General features: G+C 30.6%; 1 protein-coding gene across 2 annotated transcripts; it reads right to left on the bottom strand.

The window, feature by feature from the left end:
* Positions 1-1,117: 1,117 nt before the first annotated feature.
* Positions 1,118-18,896, bottom strand: LOC107452082 (uncharacterized). Of its 2 annotated transcripts, none has more exons than XM_016068388.4 (8): positions 18,788-18,896; positions 7,131-10,127; positions 5,196-5,246; positions 4,371-4,432; positions 4,166-4,260; positions 3,999-4,067; positions 2,521-2,581; positions 1,118-1,400 (listed from the first exon to the last, which is right to left on the bottom strand). In XM_016068388.4, exons 2-8 carry the CDS (start codon positions 10,096-10,098, stop codon positions 1,266-1,268), a joined length of 3,441 nt encoding a protein of 1,146 aa, XP_015923874.3. In that variant the 5' UTR covers positions 10,099-10,127; positions 18,788-18,896; the 3' UTR covers positions 1,118-1,265. The 2 variants fall into 2 exon arrangements, with proteins under 2 accessions (XP_015923874.3, XP_015923864.3); XM_016068378.4 differs by having other exon boundaries at positions 18,620-18,836.
* Positions 18,897-23,247: the final 4,351 nt, after the last annotated feature.

Raw genomic sequence — 23,247 nt, 5'->3', positions numbered from 1 at the left:
AATTTTAGTTTGTTCGATTTTGCTTAAATATAAAATAAAGTATGACACTTATTTGTCTATGCATTTTTTAATTAAACAGCTAGTAAAAACTGCTCATCAACGTGATCTCATTCACCTAGGATGATTTCACTCAACTACAGAGTAACCAAGGAGAAAGGACGCTATACTGCAGGAGAAACATTCCGTTTCAAATTCTTTTCAATTAGTATTTTAAAGCTTAGAGAAAAAGGAGTTCAGGTAATCCTAGAATAAGCCGTGAAATTTGAAATGCTAAATTTTTTTTTTTAAGTATCAAAATTCAAACAAATTGTGGCAGGATAACTTTCTTATTGTGTAATTTGTTTACTTTATAATATTGTGAGATTTTTTCTTTAAAATATTGAAGAAAAACAAATTATTTGAATGGTTTAAACCCTTCATGGCCAGTTCTCTTTCAACTATATTAGTAATTTATCAAAGTGCAGAAAAAAAATGAGTACAAACAAATTAAGAGTAAATTATGAAGTTTTCAATACTGAAAATATATCCCCCTCTTTTTTTTTCAATACCATATTATGACAGGAATTGCAAACAATTTCTAACATTTGTTAAAAGATAAAATTTCTCACCCAATATCGAAAAGTTTAAGAGATTCTATGAAGGATGAGTGCACGTACAGTTATTGGATGATAAAAAATTAAACCCTTATAGTTTAAACAATTTTCATTTAATACACCACCATTTTATTAAAATATCCTACGTTCAAAGGAAGCTACATCAATTCAATCAAATAACAAATTAGTTTTAGGGCTGTGATTAGAGAATCGAACTCTGGTATGCAGGGGCCGGGTACGAACCCTGACTTCGTTAAGACCTACCGAGTTCATGCAGTTGCAGTATATGCACTCGTAAAATCTGTGGCATTGAAAGTCTCATGGTTTAGGGATCTGAAGAAAAATTTTTTCCCTTTCAGGTCTATGTCTAAATTGAGGAAATGGCCTCACGAATTGATGGTACTGTCCTCTATCTGTGGGGTTCTCTACAGTAACCCGGTAGTATCGGCAGTCAAGAGCGTGCAGCTCTCCCTAGTGTAGAAAACACCAATCATATCGTCATTTTGAAATAAAACAATATCAAAAGAGAACAGCTAGTATTTTAACTAAATTATTGCAGAACATTGATGAATAAACATATCATTTTGATTATACATTCATTATTAAGCAGCACTGCTTAAACACTATACATAGATTTTTAAATAACTAAAAAACTGTTAGTGATTTGAATTTTCAGGCATCTTGACATTCTTTGTTTCGTTTCTTTTCCTTATGTTTAATTGGGCAGGCATTTTTGTTTGTATGTGCAGCAAAATGCTTCTCAGTTCCAAATCCTTCCCTGAGTAGTCTGTACCATCCATGAATTTTCTACAAAAGGAAATGCATAAATTTTATCAGCACAGATATAAAAAAATTGAATTTTGAATGGCTATGAGGTATGGTCATTAAATAAGAGGACGAACCACAACAAACACCCCATTTTAATGTTACACATCATGGGTATTCCTGAAAATGAGCTGGATGATGAATTATCAAGGGCCGGCTCAAGTGCGATTTTCTGTAACCTCGAACCAGCTTTGGGAATCTCTCCCGCATCCTCCAGGGCCTCTATTTTCAAGCTCTTTGGCAATATTGAACATGAGCAATGGCGTAACTCGGACGGTCAGAGACAAGCCAAGGAGTTAAATCATGACTGCCGGTGCACGTCAAGAAGAGCTTCTAAAGCTTAGCAGGAATGACTTGAGGAAGATCATTGATCTTACTGATCACTGCACCCTCAAGAGACACCTCTACATTATGGGTATTGCACCCGTTCCTCTTTGTCAGGGTGTCGTCTTGAGGAAGAAACTTCACGACAGATGCCTCCTGTACTCATATCTACGAGGGGCCCGTCAAAAATTGATTTTCGCTGTATCTATCATGAAAATGTCCAGCATTGGAGCAGCTTTATTAGACACTAAATTTACTCATAAAATACTTTGCACCTACATAAGTGTATATTTGCTACCTCTTAAAACTGCACTAATTAAAATAATGCCAGTAGTGATTATTACCAAAATTAAGAATCATTGGTGTCAAAAATAGTATAGAGATTCTTTACGGTTCCTCATAACGAATAAGTACATTTTTTCCATTAATTTTGCTTTGTTGTACAAAGCTTATTTTTCTAAAATTTCAGTTAGCAATATTACCAAAATTTAATTAAGCATCGTTGACGTCAATAATTTATTACCGATTTCCCTCTGTTAAACGAATTAGTACCGTTTCTCCATTAATTGTGCTTTTTAGTGCATAGCTTATTTTTTTCTTTACTTCAATCAGTAATTATTATTCATTTATTGAATTAAATAATTAGTTTTAGAGGAGCCTAAAATTTCGACGCTCTCCTGACTAAACTAACGGAATATTTTCCAGATTGCAGATTTTTCTAAAGAAACTTAGAGTTTTGTTTAGAAAAAAAAATAAGAAAAACTGGTATTATACTTACATGAGAGTTATCCAAAAAATGCTGTACACTGAAAGACATGCAACCAACCAATTCACTTCGCCTAGGAGGAAAAAATATTTGTAAAAGCAATACTTTTATTAATATGTCTATAGAAAATGACTTTTACTGTATGTCGATAGAATGCAAAAGGAAATATGTTAAACCGTAAATTACTTTTGAGCTAATTTACGGATTTTTACCGACTACGGTGCAATCTTTATGGTTAGACTCTTGATAAATATGGTTGTTAACTAATGTAGATAAAGAAGCACACTAAATTAGACAGGAAATGACATATTTTTCAATAGATATAAAATTTTGACGCACAAGATATTAATTATTGCGCTGTATTATTCCAATAACTTAGGATTCTTCGACCAGCCGGATTCAAACTCCTGAGCCCTGGTGACTCAGGGAATAGAGCGTCTGCCTTCCAATAAGGTGAGCCGGGTTCGAATCCGAGAGATTGCTGGTTGATACGAATTCCGCACCAGGCTAGCGCCGATCACACTGCTGATGCAAAATATCCTCAGTGGTAGACAGATCATGGGTTAGAGTTCTTTTGCCGTCTGTCTAACCGCGGGAGGTTTTCCTCTCCACGTAACGCAAATGCTGTTTAGTTCAATCACAAAGTCCTCTACGAAGGCAATTTCTCCCAAAGCTTGATCCAGGAGTTTCCTTATTCAAATTTCAAGGCTACGAAGTTGAACATTAATAGTAGTAAACTCAAAATTGGGTCGGCTGTTCAACGACGGTTATAAAATAAGTATTTACGAATCATAAGTAGTGAAATATGTTCGTGAGAATTATGATAGCTGTGGTGGCTCAGGGGATTGAGCTCTCGCCTCCCAATAAGATGACCCGGGTTCGAATCCTGGTAGACATGAATATCTTACTTGCCTCGTACCAACCACAGTGCAGACGTATAATACCCTCTGTAGTAGTTAGTTCCATCAAAAAGTCTTTCCCGAAGGTAAAATTTCTCCCAATACTCGTTAAAGGATTTCCTTTGAATTCTGGATTGGCTTCAACATTACAGGGCTATGGAGTTGAGCATTGGTAGTCATAAACTCAAAATTGTGTCTGATGCTACAGCAAGTGTTATAAAATGAGAATTATGAATCGCATATCGCAATTTATAGTAACATGTTTTATGCATACATCGCTGTTCTTAATTTAGCGTTTTGAAAATTAGGAATCGCAACTCATATTTGCGTGATTTATTAACCACGATTCTTCACGTGATTTACGAATTACGACTTCGCTCTAATATTTTTTTTAAAAAATATCACATTACTATTCGAATTAATCTGATCTGAGGAACACTTTTATTCTTCTAAATGCGGAACATTTTTATTTATCTGTGGAACATTCAGTGCAAATCTTGCTTGCGTACTTAGGTGATCTGATCACTTCATAGTTGATGCTTAATTTAATATTGAAGAACCAAAGAGGAGAATTATTGGTATTCAGCTTACTTTTTTTCAAAGTCTCGATGCCACACGGAAAAGACCAATCTTTTTGCTATATCACTTTCTAATATTTCGCTAAAAAATAAAGGGAAAGAAGTTAATTACTTCAAAATATTCAAAGTTTCGTTTGAGTTCGAATAAATTATTTAGTTTTTTGTTCTTGTTATACTTACAACGAAAATAATTGGTTGAACACTGGATTCTTCTGTTCTTTTTGCACAGAAGTTCGCCAATTGACTCGTTTTGATTCATCAGGGACCATGGATATCTTAATTAAAAAAATTATTATGCTTTAATTTAGCTTTAGTAAATAAAATTAAAATAACTGTCATGAAAATCTATATAATTGAAAATAAAATGATTTATAAGTTAGTTTACCTTTACATATGGATTTAGAAGACTCCTGCTATTTTGTTTACTGAGTTTTGCTGCTCTCGCAACTAAAAAATAAGTAAATAAAAACATTATATGAATTATTCATTAGCGCATTAAGATTGTTTTTGGAAGGCTTCACCTTCACAAGAAAAAAAAAACTTATTTTAAATTAGAACAAAGTCACATTAAAAAGAAAAGAAAAAACTATAATTTGGAAAAAGATATTGAAACAAATATTACAATGAAGATTAAAGTTAGTAGCTTTATATTTTGGAGAATTAAAGGAAAAAAAAAATCTTCTGTTTGATCATCATTAAGGATTTACTTTACAATTTTAATTTAAATTCTAAAATTATTTTTAAAAAAAATCTTTTTAAATGAATATGCATAGATTATTCCCCGTCCCCCAAAAAAAGTTAAAGATTAATTTAACGGTATGTTTGTTGTAAGGAAAGCTAATTTTAGATACCATATATTTATCAGCGTTGAACTTATATTTTTTAAATCATCACTAGATATTAGCACCTGTCTAAATTAGTCTTAACCGATTACAATTAAATATTTCGATCGGATAAACAAAGCATTTTCTTTATTTTATAATTGAATAACCCCCCCCCCCCTCCAGTAAAAAAGGTAATTCCTTGTTAAATTCCTTAAAACGATTACAGTTCAGCAAAATTTTACCAACATACTTTGGCACATAAAAATTGAAGTTTTCAAGTATTTTATAAAAGGTTTTTAAAATGACCTGAGTTTTGTTTGTGAATATGATTAGGAAGAAATGCGCTTCAGTTATTAAGTACTTAGAAATTTATTAAAAATACTTACTGTGTATTGTCACCATCCCAGCATTGTGATAGATTTTTAGTTTCAGTTTTCCTGTAATATTAAAAATATGTTCTCAATATTTTTGAAAAGAAACTGGAGATAATTTTTCTTAGACGAATTAATACACAGTTTTGTTTTTTGCTAAACTTTGACATTTTATTCTAATTATTGTTTTCTTTTTCTTCCATAAATTTAACTCTTCAGATGTCTAGTGCTTGAAAATTGAAAAATGTGCAATTTTTGAACAACTTTTTTTTTAAAAATCTTATTCTTCGCAGGTATTAAAGAATAATTTTCTAAAAAGAAATTATAGTCTTCAACTGCCTCGCAGCTGGTTGAATCGATGAGTCCAAAAACCAGTCATCTCCACTTTTTTTTATTTTTAAAAATGAGAGTTTTGCATTTTTAAGTTTAGCTGACACAGTTAGGATGTAAGAAATTCATGCCTTCTTACTTGATATTGTATATTTTGTGCAGTGAAGTCTCAATTAAGTTCGAAAACATGCCATATCCTAGAGAGGACCTGTTCTCGGAAACATCTTGGAAATATACCGCTAAATGGCAGCTGCTATTGCTTATGAAATTGTTTGCATAACATAACAATTATTTAGTTTATGCTTGTTATTTTGTTGATATTTTTTATCACACAATGAGTGATTCCAAGGGTAATTCTTTAGATGGTATATGCTATGCAAGAAAATAATAAAAAGTAACTTTGAACCGTAAAGGAGGTGACGACAAATAATATGATATTTGATGCAAAAGTTAGTAGACAGAGCATAAGAAAAATGTGATATCAAAATGCAAGAAAGGTGAAATAACAGTTTAAGGAATCACATTATACCAATTTTACTCATAAAAGCTCTTAACCTGGTGAAGTTGAAGTATCTGTTTTCGTTGGTGGTTTATGCAAATTAATATTTTCTATATAAACCAAATGAGATTTTATCTTCCTATGAAGAAATTTGTAAGTTGCCCAGCGCGGATAGTCGTAATCCAAAAGATTTCTGCATCTACACAGATATCCATGAATATGTAGTCTAAGACTTGGTTTAAATTTCATAATTTTTAAGTTAATATGTAGTTTAAAGTTTTTATCTCGAACGATTAGAGCTTACTTGTTGCCCTCTTTCCCAACTCTAAGACAGGTTGATAAATCTCTAAAAAAATTATTCATTAGCATTTTATTTCAACAATAGGAAACTTATTTTAATTTTTCATGTTATTCAGAAAATTTAGAAGAACGATTCCGTAAGACAAAACTTTGTAATTCTTAAGTTACGCTATTTTTCATAAAAATGTCACACAATATTATGCCAGTTCGTATTTACTTTTAAAAACAATTTTAAAAAAAAATGTCTTACAGAATTTTTGCTTATGGTCTCATGTAAAAAATTGGATCTACATGCAATTGGAGATACAGAAACTGAAAAATGGAGATAATTACTCTGTTAAAGTTTTATTTTGTTGTTTAATGACACCATTTAAAATTTTTTTAATTTATGTCGTATTGTATAAGATTTTTCCGAACTTAAAAGAATAAATTAAAGTACTAAAATTGGTTACTAAACATCAGGTCTTTTCCATTGGTGCTGTCCTCTTTAGAAAAAGTTTAAAAAAATTAAAAATGCAAACAAATTATGGTAATATTTACACGGGATAACGGAGTGGGAAAATAATCCTGTAATAACCTGTTTGCATTTTGATGTTTCGAAAATTTTTTTCAGTTATTGATACTTAATGATTTATTCTAGGTTTATCTTAAAACACTTTTCTAAACTTTAAAATCTTAAACTACCCATAGATGCTAAGCAAAATTTGTCATTAAATATCACTTCAGCGGTATAGCGTTCTCTTAAGCTGTGATTAGCATAGAAATACTAAATTCAAACTCAAATTCTTTTCAACATTATGTAAGACATTAGTCATAATTACCTTTGCAGCTGAGAACATCTTTAGACTTATGCTTGACAACTTTAACTGGGGAAGGTATATAAATTGGCTGCTCTTGAACTGCTTTTACAAAGCTAGTTTCTTCTGTTTTGATAGGTGACAGACCCATACCAAGCCTAATTGCATTTTCTAGCAACTGTAGCCCAGATTCAGATGTAGTCGAATCGTCATGGGACGAATCATTTGAAGCATCTGATGCACTGAAAGGCCCAGAGATTGTCGTTGGTGATCTACTCCAACCATCGGGCAAGTTCCTTTCTTGTAATGCCATGTTTTCAGATTCAGATGCACCATTTTGGGAGACATTTGACGATTTAATGGTTAGACGATAACTATTTGACTTTGAAACGGGCTTCTGGTCATTAGTACATTTTTCCAAAAAGCTGTTTTCAGTCAAAGATGAAGCTTGTTGAATAGGTTTAGGCGAGGAATGTTCCATTTTGGCGATGTCTGGAAGCGATAAAGATTTTTCTAGAAGAGGCTTAACTTGTTTCGCTTTCGCCTCTAAGAATATGTTCTGGGCAATATTCCCGATGATGTTCGCAAACTCCCCTTCACTGATTTCTTCTGATTTTAGACTTCTGACTAAGTCGTTAACATATTTGTCTCCAGAACTTGTCGAGCTTTCTGAAACATCATGCTTGCCAGAATCGGCAGACAGATTGGATAGAACACTCGGTTTCAGTAATTCTCTGCATTCTAGTGAAAGCTTCTGAAAAATTTCTTGCAACAATATAACCGAGTCGCTAAAAAATGGTGGCGACTTCAAAGGCGATGTAATTGCCTTCTTTTCCCGATCTATTGGCGTAATTGACTCTTTGTGTTTGATTTCATCTGCATGGAATAAAGCTCTTGGAACATTTGACTTTGCTTTCAATTTTTCGCTTTTAGAAATTGGAGTAGAAATCATTTGTTTTATTTCCTGAGAGCTGTAATTTTGCTTAGTAGCGCTGTTAATAATTTGAGTAATATTTTCATAAATGTTTTCTATTTTTTTGTTTAAAGCTTGTGGTTGCGCTGTGTTGTTTTTAACGGGCGTTTTACACAAGGAGTCATTACATTCATACCATGAAGCACCATGATTCGTTTCGGTATCTTTTTCACTTTGAACGACATCACTAGGCTTATTAATACGAATTGGACTCTCTAAAACAGTTTCCAAATGTCTTTCTTCTTTCGATTCGAAATCATCCGTTCTTATGAAAAAGAATCTATCGTCTGCATTGGCTTGATATTTCCCGTACTTTCTAGTTAACCTCGTGGAACAGCTGGAACAACTACAGTTAAAACTGCATTCGTCATCTGCCATCGATGAAAAGCCTTCATCACAGTCTTTGCTCTTGTATTTACAAAGTTTATTGACAAGCATTCTTTTCTGGCTATACATTCTGGTGACAATAGCTTGCTTCTTAGTTCGGCTTATATACCGATATTGTTCAGAGGTATGTCCCACATCATTCTGAAAGTAATTCTGTTTTAATCTTTCGGGTGGAACAAAAGGACATCTCTGGACAGCTTCACTTGATCTACTTCTAATAACATTCTTTTTGGAGAACGGCTGTTGTTGATAGTTAGAGGCTGGTATCTGGATGTGGGAGTTGGTGGCATTGGAAACATAACTTTGTTGCGGAAATTTCATTTGAGTGTCTAGTCGAAATGGTACGCTAGAAGTGTAAGTTTCTGCCAAGGGAATGTAATGAGGACTCTCAGATCTCGACCTTTGTTTCTTGGAGAAATTCCAACTGTTTCTCTTTTTCTGAGCTAAGGGTAAACCGATTTCATTGATAGCCTTGTTAGGATATAAATCAATTTTTCGATTGACATTTTCTGCAAGAACCCTGTTTGAAAATTTAGTTTTTTTGTTGTTTTGAAAATACCCTTGTGATTGATTTTGAATTGACGTGAGATTCAGATTTGATCTGATTTCATTAGTCTTACTAGAATTGCTAATGTTTCTAGTGTTAAGTTGATTTTGCCATGATAACCCGGAACTAGGTACCGAACTTTTTGGGAATTGCTGTGAGTTTGAAGATATAATAGGTTCACCCAAACTTAGCCTATGTGAAACAATCTGCCTAGATCGATCTCTCATTTGATGTATATTCAATATCTGATCAGAAAAATGAGGTAAGTTCCGAGAACTATATTCACCCGGAATGTTTAATTGCTCACATGATCTAGGTTTTGTCACATATGTTTGACTTCCTCCATTATCAAACATTTGAGAACTTACACCCGTGTGAATTTGTTCTCCATTGCATACTTCTCTATTAAATTTAGCATTTTTGGGTAAAGTTCCATACTTTGTAATGCCTGACACGTTTAAATGAGGCATTGATCCATTCTTTCTATCAAATAAAGCCAATTTCGTAGATGTTCGTTGCATGGTTGGCGTTCTTTTTATTTCTGGACCATCGTAGTAACTCACATTTACCAATCTCTTAGCGTTTGTTTCACTAATAGCTTGACTATCTGAAAATACAAGTTTTTGAGCCAAATTTTCTTGGCTTTTACCCACACGCAAAATAGGCCTAGCAGGCTTAATATTTTTAGTCCTATCAATGTTTTCCTTGTCTTCATCTTTTTTATTCTTTTTAGACGGAGCAGCTTTAGTGTTAACTTTATAGTATTTATTCATTGGAGTTGGAACAAACTGAACATGTTTCCCATCTTCTTTAGCCAGCATTTGCGAAACATGATTCTTATTCACGAATATTATGCCAGCATCTTTATGCATTTCCATCAAATCACTGTTGTCTAGGGTCGTAAAATTAACCCCGTCATCTTGTTCCAAAGGGGTGGGTTTCGAACAATGGAAACTACTGTGCAAAAAACTTTGTCTTAAGAAGGATTCATCACTTTTTTTCTCAGATTTTTTCGATGTCTTGAACAATTTACCCCAAAACGATGTTTTAGTTTTTTTGTCATCTTGTGAAACGAACGAGCTCATAATTAATTCTCAATCCGCTGGCAGTAACCCTAGGAAATTAAACAATTATTAAATATTCATGATTTTGATATTTAGTGTCTTTTGTCATGATGACAGAAATTTCTTATTAATAATACAATACGAAAAAATTTAATTTATTTTCATAATTAGGACAAAAGAAGTTGTATATTGTCTCAGGTCCAAATTAAAAGTGATTGTCGTAAATTAAATCGATCACCAACGAACGAACCAAGCAAATTCATTGCTAAGCTAGTTTAACAGTACAGATTAACACGCATTAACAAATGTACAGATAGTGGTAATCAAACATATGTTAGATATTCATAAATATCTAATTCTATATATCTAATTCTACATATTCGATTATTTTTTTTACCATAATGAGAATAATTTTATTAATGGAGAATCTCTCTCATTAAGTGATTGCCCTAAGCCTATCGGTAATAAACCATGCAAATTCATTGTTAAATTGATCCAACTGCACAGATTAACATGCTGATTTTAATAAATGTACAGATAAAGCTAATGAAACATATGTTAGATATTCATAAATTTTCGATTCTTTTTTTTTACCATAATGACGATACTCTTATTAATGGAGAATCTCTCTCATTAAGTGATTGCTCTTAAGCCTATCGGTAATGAACCATGCAAATTCATTGCTAAATTGATCCAACTGCACAGATTAACATGTTGATTTTAATAAATGTACCTACAGATGATGGTTATCAAACATATGCTAGATATTCATAAATTTTCGATTATTTTTTTTACCATAATGACAATACTCTCATTAATGGAGAATCTCTCTCATTAAGTGATTGCTCTTAAGCCTATCGGTAATGAATCATGCAAATTCATTGCTAAACTGATCCAACTGCACAGATTAACATGTTGATTTTAATAAATGTACCTACAGATGATGGTTATCAAACATATGCTAGATATTCATAAATTTTCGATTATTTTTTTTATCATAATGACAATACTCTCATTAATGGAGAATCTCTCTCATTAAGTGATTGCTCTTACGCCTATCGGTAATGAACCATGCAAATTCATTGCTAAACTGATCCAACTGCACAGATTAACATGTTGATTTTAATAAATGTACCTACAGATGATGGTTATCAAACATATGCTAGATATTCATAAATTTTCGATTATTTTTTTTACCATAATGACAATACTCTCATTAATGGAGAATTTCTCTTATTAAGTGATTGCTCCTAAGCCTATCGGTAATGAACCATGCAAATTCATTGTTAAACTGATCCAACTGCACAAATTAACATGCAGATGTTAATCAATTTACAGATTGTGGTAATCAATGTATATTAGAAGATATTTATAAAGTTTCGATTATTTTTTGCCATTAATGACAATACTCTCTTATTAATGGAAAATCTCTCTCATCTTAACTCATCTGTAATCTCTCGCTCAGAAAAATTCTCAAGTCAATGTTAATATTTTTAATTTGTTATTTTGTTAATAATATATTTAATCTGAAATTTCAATAATTATTTTTTTAAATGAAATAAGGAGGTAAATACATACCCAGTCAAATGTTTATAAGCTATTTAATTTTTGTTATGATACAATGCAGACATTTCAAGGGGTTTTATATTGCTATTCAATCATTTTTATTTTTTGTCTTCCTTTTCGGCCAGTTTCTTCCAGACAAAATGTCAACTAATCAACAATAATTAGCAGTATTTGAAGCAATAATTATAGATGTAGTTATGTAGTAAATTTTTCGACCAGTTTCTTCCAACCAATGGAACAGCTTTTGAGGTAATAATTATAGATATAGTTATGTAGTAACTTTTTTTCTCTAAATAATACACTTTGCAATTTTTTTTTTAACTCAAGTGACGAACCCTGCTTTTAAGCCTTAAAATGGGAAAACTGGAACAAAGTAACATTTTATATATTTGCTTGAATTATTTATATAACACGACAAGATGACTTTAAAATAAAATTACTGAATCAAGACACAAACTTTTAAGCGTAAATTTTGCTGCCACTAGAAAAATTTTCCTAACAAAACAAAACAAGTTGACAAATTTTTTTTCTTAAAAAGTTGACAGTTTTTTTTTTTTTTTTTTTTAAAGAAAAATTTCAATTGCTAAAAATTTATTCACCAATTATTTTCATATAAATTGCTAAAAATGCATTTTTTTTTCCTTAAAAAGTTGACAGTTTTTTTTTTAAAAATAAAAATTTAAATTGCTAAAAATTTATTCACCAATTATTTTCATATAAATTGCTAAAAATTCATTTTTTTTTCTTAAAAAGTTGACAGTTTTTTTTTAAAAAAAAAAAATTTAAATTGCTAAAAATTTATTCACCAATTATTTTCATATAAATTGCTAAAAATTAATTTTTTTTTTCTTAAAAAGTTGACAGTTTTTCTTAAAAAAAAAATTTAAATTGCTAAAAATTTATTCACCAATTATTTTCATATAAATTGCTAAAAATTCATTTTTTTTTTCTTAAAAAGTTGACAGTTTTTTTAAAAAAAAAAAATTTAAATTGCTAAAAATTTATTCACCAATTATTTTCATATAAATTGCTAAAAATTCATTTTTTTTTTCTTAAAAAGTTGACAGTTTTTTAAAAAAAAAAAAAAAAAAAAAAAAAAAAAAAAATTTAAATTGCTAAAAATTTATTCACCATGATCTGACAAATGAGTGTGATGATCATCGCTTTGTAATTTAAAATAATTGTTATTTGATGAAAAAAAAAAGGTTTTATAGGCAAAAAAAAAGAAAGAAAAGTTACAATTTTACCAAATCATTTAAATTCTGAAGAAAAAAAATTAAGATTTTTAGGCATATAGTTTTTTTACAGGTAGAGGCAGAAAATCTTCACCTGTGGTAAAAAAATAAATAGCTAAAGCATTATCAGGGTGCGTAGCCAAATTGTTCAACAAAAAATAAGCACCTTTTAAGCACTTTTCAAGCACTCAGAAAATATTTTTCAGCACTTTAAAAAATATATAATTAGGCAGGGTTGGAAAGTCTTTGACAATTGACAGTTTAATCTTGTTTTAACCGTCATGTCAAAAAAAAAAAAAAAACTTATGGCATTGTTTTTGACGATTGACAAAAATTATGAAATTTTGAATCATGTAAAACGAATGGCGTTTTCATACGATACGGACTGGCAATACGCCGAAATAGATTGGGGTTGAATTAATTGAGAAAACGTTGAATAGAACAATGTGAGCTGCGTCTTTTTGCATAATTCGTAGCAAAAATCAACATAGTATAGAAAAAATACCATTTTGAAAAAGGGAAAATTAAGCACTTTTTAAAATCTCCATATGAAAAGCACCTTTAAGGGCTTTTAAAAAACGAAAATCAAAAGTAAACACCTTTAAGCACTTTTTAAAAACGCTACTCACATTGATTATATAATTTTAAATCTCTTTCAAAATAAATCGCTACGTCATTCTAAAGAAAGGAAATATTTCAAACAAACGTTCTGCTACAATTTTTGAACTTCCAACTATACGTAATAAAAAATAAAAAAAATTCCAATGCGCACCCAATTGACTTTCGTCATTCAGATAATAGTAGGGCATATTTGTTGGCCACTCTTTCAGGGCCAATGTTGCCCCACAGTAAGGACAAATAGTACAGAGAATGAAAGAACATCCATGCCTTGTCCGGGATTCGTACTCAGGACCTTTCCGAAGTGAGGTCAACTCCTTTACCCTTCCGGTTGGCGCTCAAAGAAATTTACCGAAAACATTTAGCTTTATATGATAATTTGCCATTAGAATTGCCGTCTATAAGCAACTGTCATCATTTTAAGAAAGTTTTATTAGAATTTGACGATATTGATTCTTGTTTCCATATTTAGCAGCGAAATGCTAATTTCAGTTTTGGATTTTATATTATAATATTTTGATTTTCATATTTACAGTATATTTTTTAAGTTGTTTACTAGTTTTAGTATTTCTTGCATCAAATTTTCTCATGTGCATAAATTTTTTAATCACAAATTTATTATGATCTTCACGTATACATTTTTTTGCACTTCAGAATTTTCAATTCCTCCCACCCCCCTACTTTTATGTAACTTAATGTGGTTCTTTGAACTTTGAACTTGAGATATAATTTTTTTTCTTCTATGAATCGTCTTTACTTATCTAGGATTTGTTGATTTCAAATTAACAACACAAGTTGCCATTAGTACTGGCTTTGCAGCCTCTTAGTGGCTAAGGCATTTTTTTCTTCTTTTTGTGTAGAAAAGTACGAAATTTAAATAAAATTTGTTTGCTAGTTCCCGAAACAACCCTTTGTGGGCCAGAGGAGTCACGGAGGTTAAGGCTTCACGGAATGTATCTTATTTTATATTTCATAACAGTCTTTGAACAGCCGACCCAATTTTTTGGGTTTACGACTACTAATATTTAACTCCTTAGCCTTATAATTTTGAACCCAATCTAGAAGATAAGGGAACTCCTGGATCAAGTATTGGGAGAAATTTAGCCTTCGTGGGGGACTTTTATAATGGAACTAATCCGCATTTGCGTTACATGGAGAGGAAGACCACGAGAACCTCCCACGGTTAGCTTGACGGCAAAGGGACTCTAACCCATGATCCGTTTACCACTGAGGATATTACACGTCAGCAATGTGATCGGTACAAACTGGAAGCGGATTCGTACCTGGGATTCGAACCCGTTTAACCCGAACGGTATCAATGTGATTATAGTTGCGCACAAGCTGCTTTTACTTTTCAGACAAGCTGGTACCCATCAATCTAAAGCTGGGTTGGCTTCAAACCGCCACTGGGGTTCGAACTCCGGTTCTTCATAACCACTGACCCATCACCACTTCCGACATAAAAAAATAAATGAATCATGGCTTAAATGACATGACGCAAATGACTTAAAATATTAATTAATCATGAAGATGGTTTTAAAGGATAAGAAAAAATTGGAAGTAACAGGAGAAGAAAAGGAGATCTACAAAATTATTAGAAGCTGTCTTTGCAGCTAACCATGAAATAATTCATAAAATAATAATAATAATTCGTAAAATAATAATAATAATTCATGAAATAATAACAATAATGAAAACAACAAAAAAAACGAACGTGAAAATGAAGTTCCAGGCTCTAAAAAGTTCAATGAACTTTAATTTTTTAAATCATTAAAACTTCTAAAGTATAAATTTTACTTATTTTTTTTTATTATTTCAAGTTTCTTTTAAACAGTATAATCGAAATTACATATTCAGGTTAGAAGTATAATTGCATCGTCGTTTTTTTAAAAATACTTCTTATTAAAAAATTGCGCAATTGTGCACCAACTTTTTGTAAATTGCACCAAGTTTTACCTTCTCCTCAAATTGCGTAATCGGTCGAAAAGATGTGCAGATCAATTTTCTATAACAATTATAATTATTATTATTTTTTTATGAGTAAATGTCGTCAATGAAAATAGCTACGGTCTTGTGTGATCTCTGAAAATAAATGAACAAATAAATTCCATATCAACATTTTGAACAAAAACACGCACATTTTAATGAACAAAGTAGACTTCGACACTAAAGAACGAAATGCAACCTCAATACATTTTTAATTCGCAGTTTCAATAAGAAAAATTATATTATTCGTGTAAAATTACATTATCTGTGTACACTACTAAGAAAGCAGTGACTAAAACTAAACATCAAAACCTGTTTTATTTAAGGATTAAACAGATTTAGAATTGAAAAGCAGTATCTTAATCTCCTCCAAAATTCACTAGGCAATCAAACTAGTTTTAATATTTCGCATTGAGTTTACGTGAGTATGAGTAATGATTTGTCAAATTTTGATGGCAAGCCCTCGCATATCCCTCATTGGGAGCATTCGCCTCCCAATGAAGTAAACCGGGTTTAAATACCAGCGATAGCTGGTCGATACGAGTTTTGCACCCGGCTCGCACCGACCACAGTGCTGACGTAGAAGATCCCCGATTGTAAACGGATCATGGGTTAGAGTCTCCGTGCAGCCAGACTAACCGAGTCTTTCACGAAAGCAAAATTTCTCCCAATATTTGATCCTTTTTCTTCTGGGTTGAGTTCAAAATTACAAGGCTACAATAGTAGTCCTAAACTCTAAAAATTGGGTCGGCTGCTCAACGACGGTTATAAAATTTTAATAACAGTTTTGTTTTTTCTCTCCATGATGTTCATATAAGTATTTCTTAAACTATACATTAATGGACAAAAATACCTTGTTTTATCCAATAAATATTAGGTGATGTTTTTAAATGCTGACAGAAATCAGGGTCTCCACCAAATTTCAGTAAAAAAAAATTCGCTGACTTTTCCGGGTATTTAGAAGAAAAAAAAATCGATGTAAATTCAGACTACATTTTATGCATACCATGCAATTTTTAATCCGAAACTTTTGATTTCTTTTTTATTTATATTGTCAAATATTAGATTTTGTGAGCAAGAAAATACCATTGATTGAGGATGGAAACATGTAAAAGTTTCACCAAAATTGAAATTTTTATAGCAAATAATTATAATAGATGTACTGTTACGGACAATTCTAAGACTGGTTATTTTCCTGGTAGATTAGAATTGCCTAACTCGGACCACTTTTTACATGTTAATTTTTATCAGTCACAAATCACTTTCATCAGTCACAAATTAATTTCATCAACCATAATTAATTAGGTTTAATATTTGTCAGGCATTTGTTAGGTTTTGTTATGTTTTAGGTTCAACACTTCCTCCTTAACTTTTGGGACCGGCATATTTTTAAAGAATCAAAGTCAAAGTTTTTAAAGAATCAAAGAATAAAGAAGAAAGTTAAAGAAGAATCACAGCAAACATTACATATCTTCAACTGAATGAATCTCACACACAAAGCAAACCATTTGTTTAGTCTTGAGAATGGGAGCCTATTTTTGAGCACTCGAGCGACTTTTATTTCCATCTCAATATTTTTGAAGCCAATTTTTTTTTTAAATCAAGTTCACTGCATATCTTCAACACAAATGCTTTTGAATGTTAATAATTTAAAAAGTATAAAAAAAATCTTAAATTTAGTTTAAAAAAGCAGTTTACATTAAATATAGCCTAGTGTCCCATACCTTGGGGATTACTTTCTGTATGTCTAAAACAATTTTTTATTGAAAAAAAATTGAAAATTTATGAACTGAATAAAATGATATAAATGTTTTAAAATTTTAGTTTATCCTTTTAACGTAAACAATTTAACAGTGCATAGGCTGATTTCATTAAAATATATTCAATAATTGTTGCAATAGGGCAAATTCTATATTTAGGTTTGAATTTCTTTTTTCTTTTTGCATTATTTATTGAAAAATATTATAACATTTACTTTTGAATGAGTCAATTTAAATATCCGAGTTAAACTTTAAATTAAATTAACTTTTCATATTTCATTAACTTATTAAAAAATTTTGGGAGATAAAATAAGAAGTTCAAAACGGGACTGATCTGGCCCATTTTATTTCTTTCATATAATCAAAGAAATAAAAATACGAATATTCAAATGCCATTATGTTTTATATAAGCAAATTAAAAGCACCTAATTTTAAAGAGAGAGAAAATTATTTCTTATTTTAATATGCAATTCATTGTAGCTTAACTGAGGTTATTTCTCGCTCTGAAGTGGCAATAATCAACAGCACATCAGAAATATACTTGTGTACAAAACAGCAAATTTTAGCACAATTAAAAAAAAAAGCACAATTAAGAAAAAATGGGGTCTTGACACTGTATTAAATATTATAGGGACTATAAGAAAAAATAATTCTCCAACTAACAAATTTGATGTCAGTTTAAAAATTTTCATCTCATTAAGAAGTTAAATAAATTTTCATACATTAGTATTATTTTTCCAAGAAATTTTATCAACACTTCGCCACATAAAATAAATAAATAAATGATGGCAATAAATAGATTAATAACAAATGTAACAGTCAAATAAATAATTTTTGCTAAAATTGGAGATTAAAAAAAAGTCAACAATTTCATAAAATTCGGCGTATAAAATCAAATCTTATTCAATTAAAAATCAACCAAAATTTAAAATGAAACAGAAATAACAATTGGCCGTAAAAATAAATAATTTAAATAAAATAGCAGTAAATTAATAAATAAAAAATTAAAATAAAATAGCAGTAAATTAATAAATAAAAAATTAAAATAAAATAGCAATAAATTATAAATAACAAATGTAATAACCAAATAAATAATTTTCCTTAAGAATTGCAGATCAAAAAAATTCAAAAGTTTAGAAAGCAATTAATTTTAATAAATTCGAAATAAAATAAAATCATATAAAAATTAAACCATAAATTGATATTTATTAAAATGTAAGTAATATTGTCTTATAATATTACATTTTTATCTATACTTAAAAAAATATCAAATCAGCGTGCTTTTGTTATTTTCAGTTTGCATGTAAACAAAAGCACGTTCAGCATCAGAAATGCTACCGGTTGCATCTCCCACCCTAGAAGAAAAATACAACTCACCTGATCACGTGTTCCGGTTTATTTCCAAAGAATATTTTAAAAGAAGAAACAAATATCAACATCAACTAAGCTACAGCGATTAAAATCTTGACAAGATATTGTAAATAATCACGGTAATAATCACAGCACAACAGTAAATAAAGAGAGAACAATCTTAAATTTGCTCACAAGAAATGTCAGACATTTGAATTTTCCTCCGTATCGCCTGTAGCTCTGTGATTGGCTCGGAAGCAGGTAGAAATCTCTGTTCACGTGACAAAGTTCGAGGACAAGGAACAGGTTCCTTTTTTTTTCTCTCTCTCTTCATGCTGTGATGTGATGACTGAGGTGATTCATGATTTGGAGCATGGTGATTATTAAGTGTTCGTTATAATATAAGGAAGAAAAGGATTTTACCGATTAACCTTTCTTTCTGTTCTTTTTATACAAACTTGTTTTTTTTTTTTTTTTTGCGATCGAAACATTGTTTGCCAAGCCTATTCTTCAAAGATCATAACGGTTTTTCTTATTGTTTCATTAATTGGGTATCCTTATTCCAAAAGATCTCGCGTTATGTGGGGAAAAATTGTTTGAAAAAGTTCGGTTCATTAAAAAGCACATAAAGTTTTGGCTACAATACTTTTATGAAAATCTACATTCACCATGCAACATTATAGTTAATGTCAGAAATTTACTTAAAAGTATAAAAATAAAACTTAATTACTATTTTAAATGTAATCTACTGTGAAAAAAAATGTAAAAACTATTTAAATTTCAAAACTTCGAATTGTTTTTGCAAATTAAATATTTCTTTCTTAATGGGATGCCTGCAAGTGACGTATTATGGGTATATCGATACTGATTATTTGTGGAAATGTGGCATTTGTTTACGATAGCAACTGTTCTTTCCATTCGATTTTGAGTAAGCCAAGCTCATCAAGTATCAATGCCCTTAAATGACACATTCTATATATTCTTTCGCTAATATTTCAATTCTTTCACTATCAGTTTCTTACATAAAATAAAGACAGGCACGAAGCCACGTGAAACATAAACAAACTAATTATGCATCGTAGTTGCCAAATACACAAAGCAAAAATATATCACGGTTACAATAAAATACATAAACAAATAATAAATAAGTAAATGATGCAGACGAGAAAGAATTCTGCTTCAACAAATTTAATGTGCGATTCGGCTCAACACTTTAACACGCCATTTTGCTTATAAACGATCAGCTGGTGCTGACGTCATAGGTCACATGTGTGGGTATCAGTGATCTTCTTGAAGTGCAAATATCCAATTCTAATTTGTTTACTAATTTAATCAATAAATAAGAAAATACTAATCAACCTATTAAGTGAGTAAATGGAATTTACTAATCTAGTTAATAGAATCAATAACTATATCATGCAACTAGTTGTATCGCCATATGATAAGTTGTATCGTTAACCAACTAAATTTCTCATTAAATCAAAAGTTATCTTATTGCAAAAAAATAACTTTTTAACTCTCTAACCAAATCAATGTTTTTATTAGAACTGTTTTAAAAGAAATCCGAAATCGTTTCAAAATCGAAGCTAAAATAGTAATGTGAAATCATTAAGGAAAAATTAAGTTTAATGATTTTTTTCCTTAAAAACGAGGTAAAACAAAAATAAATCTTAGAAAAAAAAATTTTTTTTTGGAAAAATCGATCAAGCGAAATTTTTTTTTTTTTTGTTGAATGACAAGGTAAACACTAATATTATTAGGAAAAAAAAAAGAAAATGGACGATGTGATTTTTTCCCCTTTGAAGTGAAATTATTACTAAAAATTAAACTGAATGATTTTCTTCTTCCCCCCCCCCTTCTTTTAGCATACGTGGCAAAGCCGTTTGTGTCGTGGCCATTAGTGTGACGTGATAGGGATCTTTAAATTAGTTGGCCCAAGGGTCCGGGGTTTGAACCCGGTTAGTTGTCATTATTTCTGAAATTATATTTTTTTATTATTTTTCAATATTTTAACGTAAATAAAATATTCCTTTCACTTAAATTATTATTTTTCTTTTTTATAAAATCGAATAATAGCTATATGCAATAACTATATAGCAATCATAATTGCAGAAGGAATAATCTTGCAGATCGCAGGGAAGAAATAAAATCATGTCTTTTCAATATTGCAAATATCACCTTAAAAATAATTTATTTCAATTAAACTTTTTTAAGGTAAATCTTCTATGAGACTGATTAATCTCTTCTGAAAATTTAAAGAAATCCTTGGAAATTCCGAATCAAGGACACAGAAGGGAAAGATAATAAATAAAATCGATTATATTTGACCTGACCAAAATATTATTGAATTTAATTATCTTAATAAGAATTCATAAAAACAAAGTTTCATAGTTTTTTATTTCTCTGGTAATGCTTGTTTATATAGTTTTTTTTAAAAAAAGTTTATAGTTACAAAATTTTAACGTACACATTTAATACCTTGTCATAAAAAAAATCATAATTGTCATAATTGTCTAAAAAAATAATTGTCGTCTTTTTTATATTTATTTTTAAATAAATGCTTTTTTTAAAAAAGCCTTTCTTCTTAATTTAGAATATATTATTTTTTAGTTGTTGGACTTAATATCACTTATTTTAATTTATTCACTCTGTTAATGAAAATTATATTGAAATTGATGTATTCCTTTAAAATTAAGTTTTTTTGTATATTTTGTTATATTTTAAAAATTATAAATTTTTGTTTAGTTAGTTTTGAAATTGTTATAAGCTCTTAATTCTATTTATATGCTAATAAAAAAAAAGTTTCCTATCTTTATGCAAAGCATGAGTCTGTATAACTTTTATTTTTAGCCAGAGTTATTCAGAGCACGTGGCGCCCTCTTTTATTTTAGAATTAAAAGAAAGAGTCTGCATAAATAAAGTATTCAAATCTTAGAACTTATAATTTATTCAAGTGTTTCCGCCTGTCAATTAATAGAAAATAATTATTTTCATTTTAGAACTAAAGGGGATTTCGTTTTATTTTCTAGCGTTGTAATTATAGTAGAATATTTCTGAATTTATTTTTTTACTTCATAAGTTTGTTATAATAAAGGAATTATTTTTAATTTTATTTTTAATTATTATTTTCACTGAACCTTTATTTTCATTAAATTTTTTGAAGTACTTTTCTAATAAAAGCAATTTTCTTTAATTGTAAAACAATTTTTTTACTTTTTTGTGGCACGATTATCTTAATAAATTACTCCTTTATTATTTTTTTTTAAAGTGTGTTTATAATAAAAGCATCTTAGCTTTGAAAAATTGTAATCATGTTCTGAATTTATGTAAGCAATTGGAGAAATGCTTCATATCAAATTGAGTTTCAAGTTTCAATGAAATACTACCTTTTTTATTCCTTGTTTTCTAATAATTTTTTTTTAAATGTGATACATTCATTCAGATTTATTCAGAACTCAATTAATATTAATATTTATTACTACGGAAATGATTTGCTCAAAATATTTTTGTTTTAACTTGAACTGATAAAAAAATTAATTTTTTGCCTTACTTTTATGATCATAATAAAATTCTGTTTAAACGTACTACCTTAAATCATGCATTTAAAAAATCGAAGAAAGATAATGCTTTTTCTTGCAACATTAAGACATTGAAGTCTAAACACTGATTGCAAATAAAATATTCTACTGTGTTTAATATTGCAATTCAATAACAAACGATACATAAATATTAACTTTTGAAAAGATGGTATTCAGCGTAGGTCAGATACCGGGTGATTATAACCCTCTATCTTCCGATCTAAACAGTATTAGTATAGTGTGTGTTTGTGACAGTATTATTTTCAGGTCATTAAGCGAATAGTGAAGCTCTAGTGAGGCGTTAGCAACCAAATAATAATACAAAAACAGCACAAATTATAGTTGTTGCTGTAGTTGTTTTTATTTACGTCGCACTAGAGCTGCACAATGGGTTATTGGCAATGGTCTGGGAAGCATCCCTGAGTATAATCTGAAGGTATGCCATCGCAATTTTGATCCTCTGAGGAGAGGATGGCTCCCCTGCTTTGGTAGCCCGATGATCAGAGCGCGAAGTCTAGCTCTTTATTGTAGACCAGTTTCACGAGGACCGATACAGCGCACCCTCGGTCCCTACGCAGATTGATAAAAGTGGTCATCCACTTTTGCAAACTGACTGGCCGCAAACTGACCGCAGTCGGTGATGCTTGATTTCGGTGTTCTACTGGGAACCGTGTGTTACCAGCAGTTCACTGCAGGACCACAAAATATAGAGTTGTATTACAAGCCAGAGACAAGGGGAGAATCATAGGCCGGGATAGCCTGGTCGGTAGGGCGCTGTTCCCATGTCCTTGAGTTCGTGGGTTCGAATCCGGTCGGCCGAAGAGTCTCCGTGTAGTAAGGTGACTGATGCACGTTAAATCTGTCGAGTCCCAAAAGTCCTCCATGTTCCCATAACAAATCAATACCTCTGAGGGTACTGGATTGGAGATCGATCTTTCTCCGATTCAGGTCAAAATTACGATCTGTGGATGAATGAATGGGCCCGTCCTATAAACGGGTGTGACGTATGGTGTGGCAGAAGTCGAATTCTTGGCCATAGATGGCGCCACTGGAAAACAAGAACAATCGCACCCCTTC

Source organism: Parasteatoda tepidariorum, chromosome 10, assembly GCF_982258835.1.
Source record: "Parasteatoda tepidariorum strain Cologne lab strain chromosome 10, Ptep-v5.0, whole genome shotgun sequence".
Lineage (NCBI taxonomy): Eukaryota > Metazoa > Arthropoda > Arachnida > Araneae > Theridiidae > Parasteatoda > Parasteatoda tepidariorum.
The sequence above is the reverse complement of the archived record's forward strand: the minus strand, read 5'-3'. Positions and strand labels throughout refer to the sequence as shown.

Bases quoted from the DNA above. Each gene is read 5' to 3' on its own strand.
- LOC107452082 (XM_016068388.4), bottom strand. From the start codon at position 10,098: ATGAGCTCGTTCGTTTCACAAGATGACAAAAAAACTAAAACATCGTTT. The intron at 5,247-7,130 runs GTAATTATGACT...TTAATATTACAG, and splicing joins AGATGTTCTCAGCTGCAAAG to GAAAACTGAAACTAAAAATC. The intron at 4,433-5,195 runs GTAAGTATTTTT...CTTATTTTTTAG, and splicing joins TGGGATGGTGACAATACACA to TTGCGAGAGCAGCAAAACTC.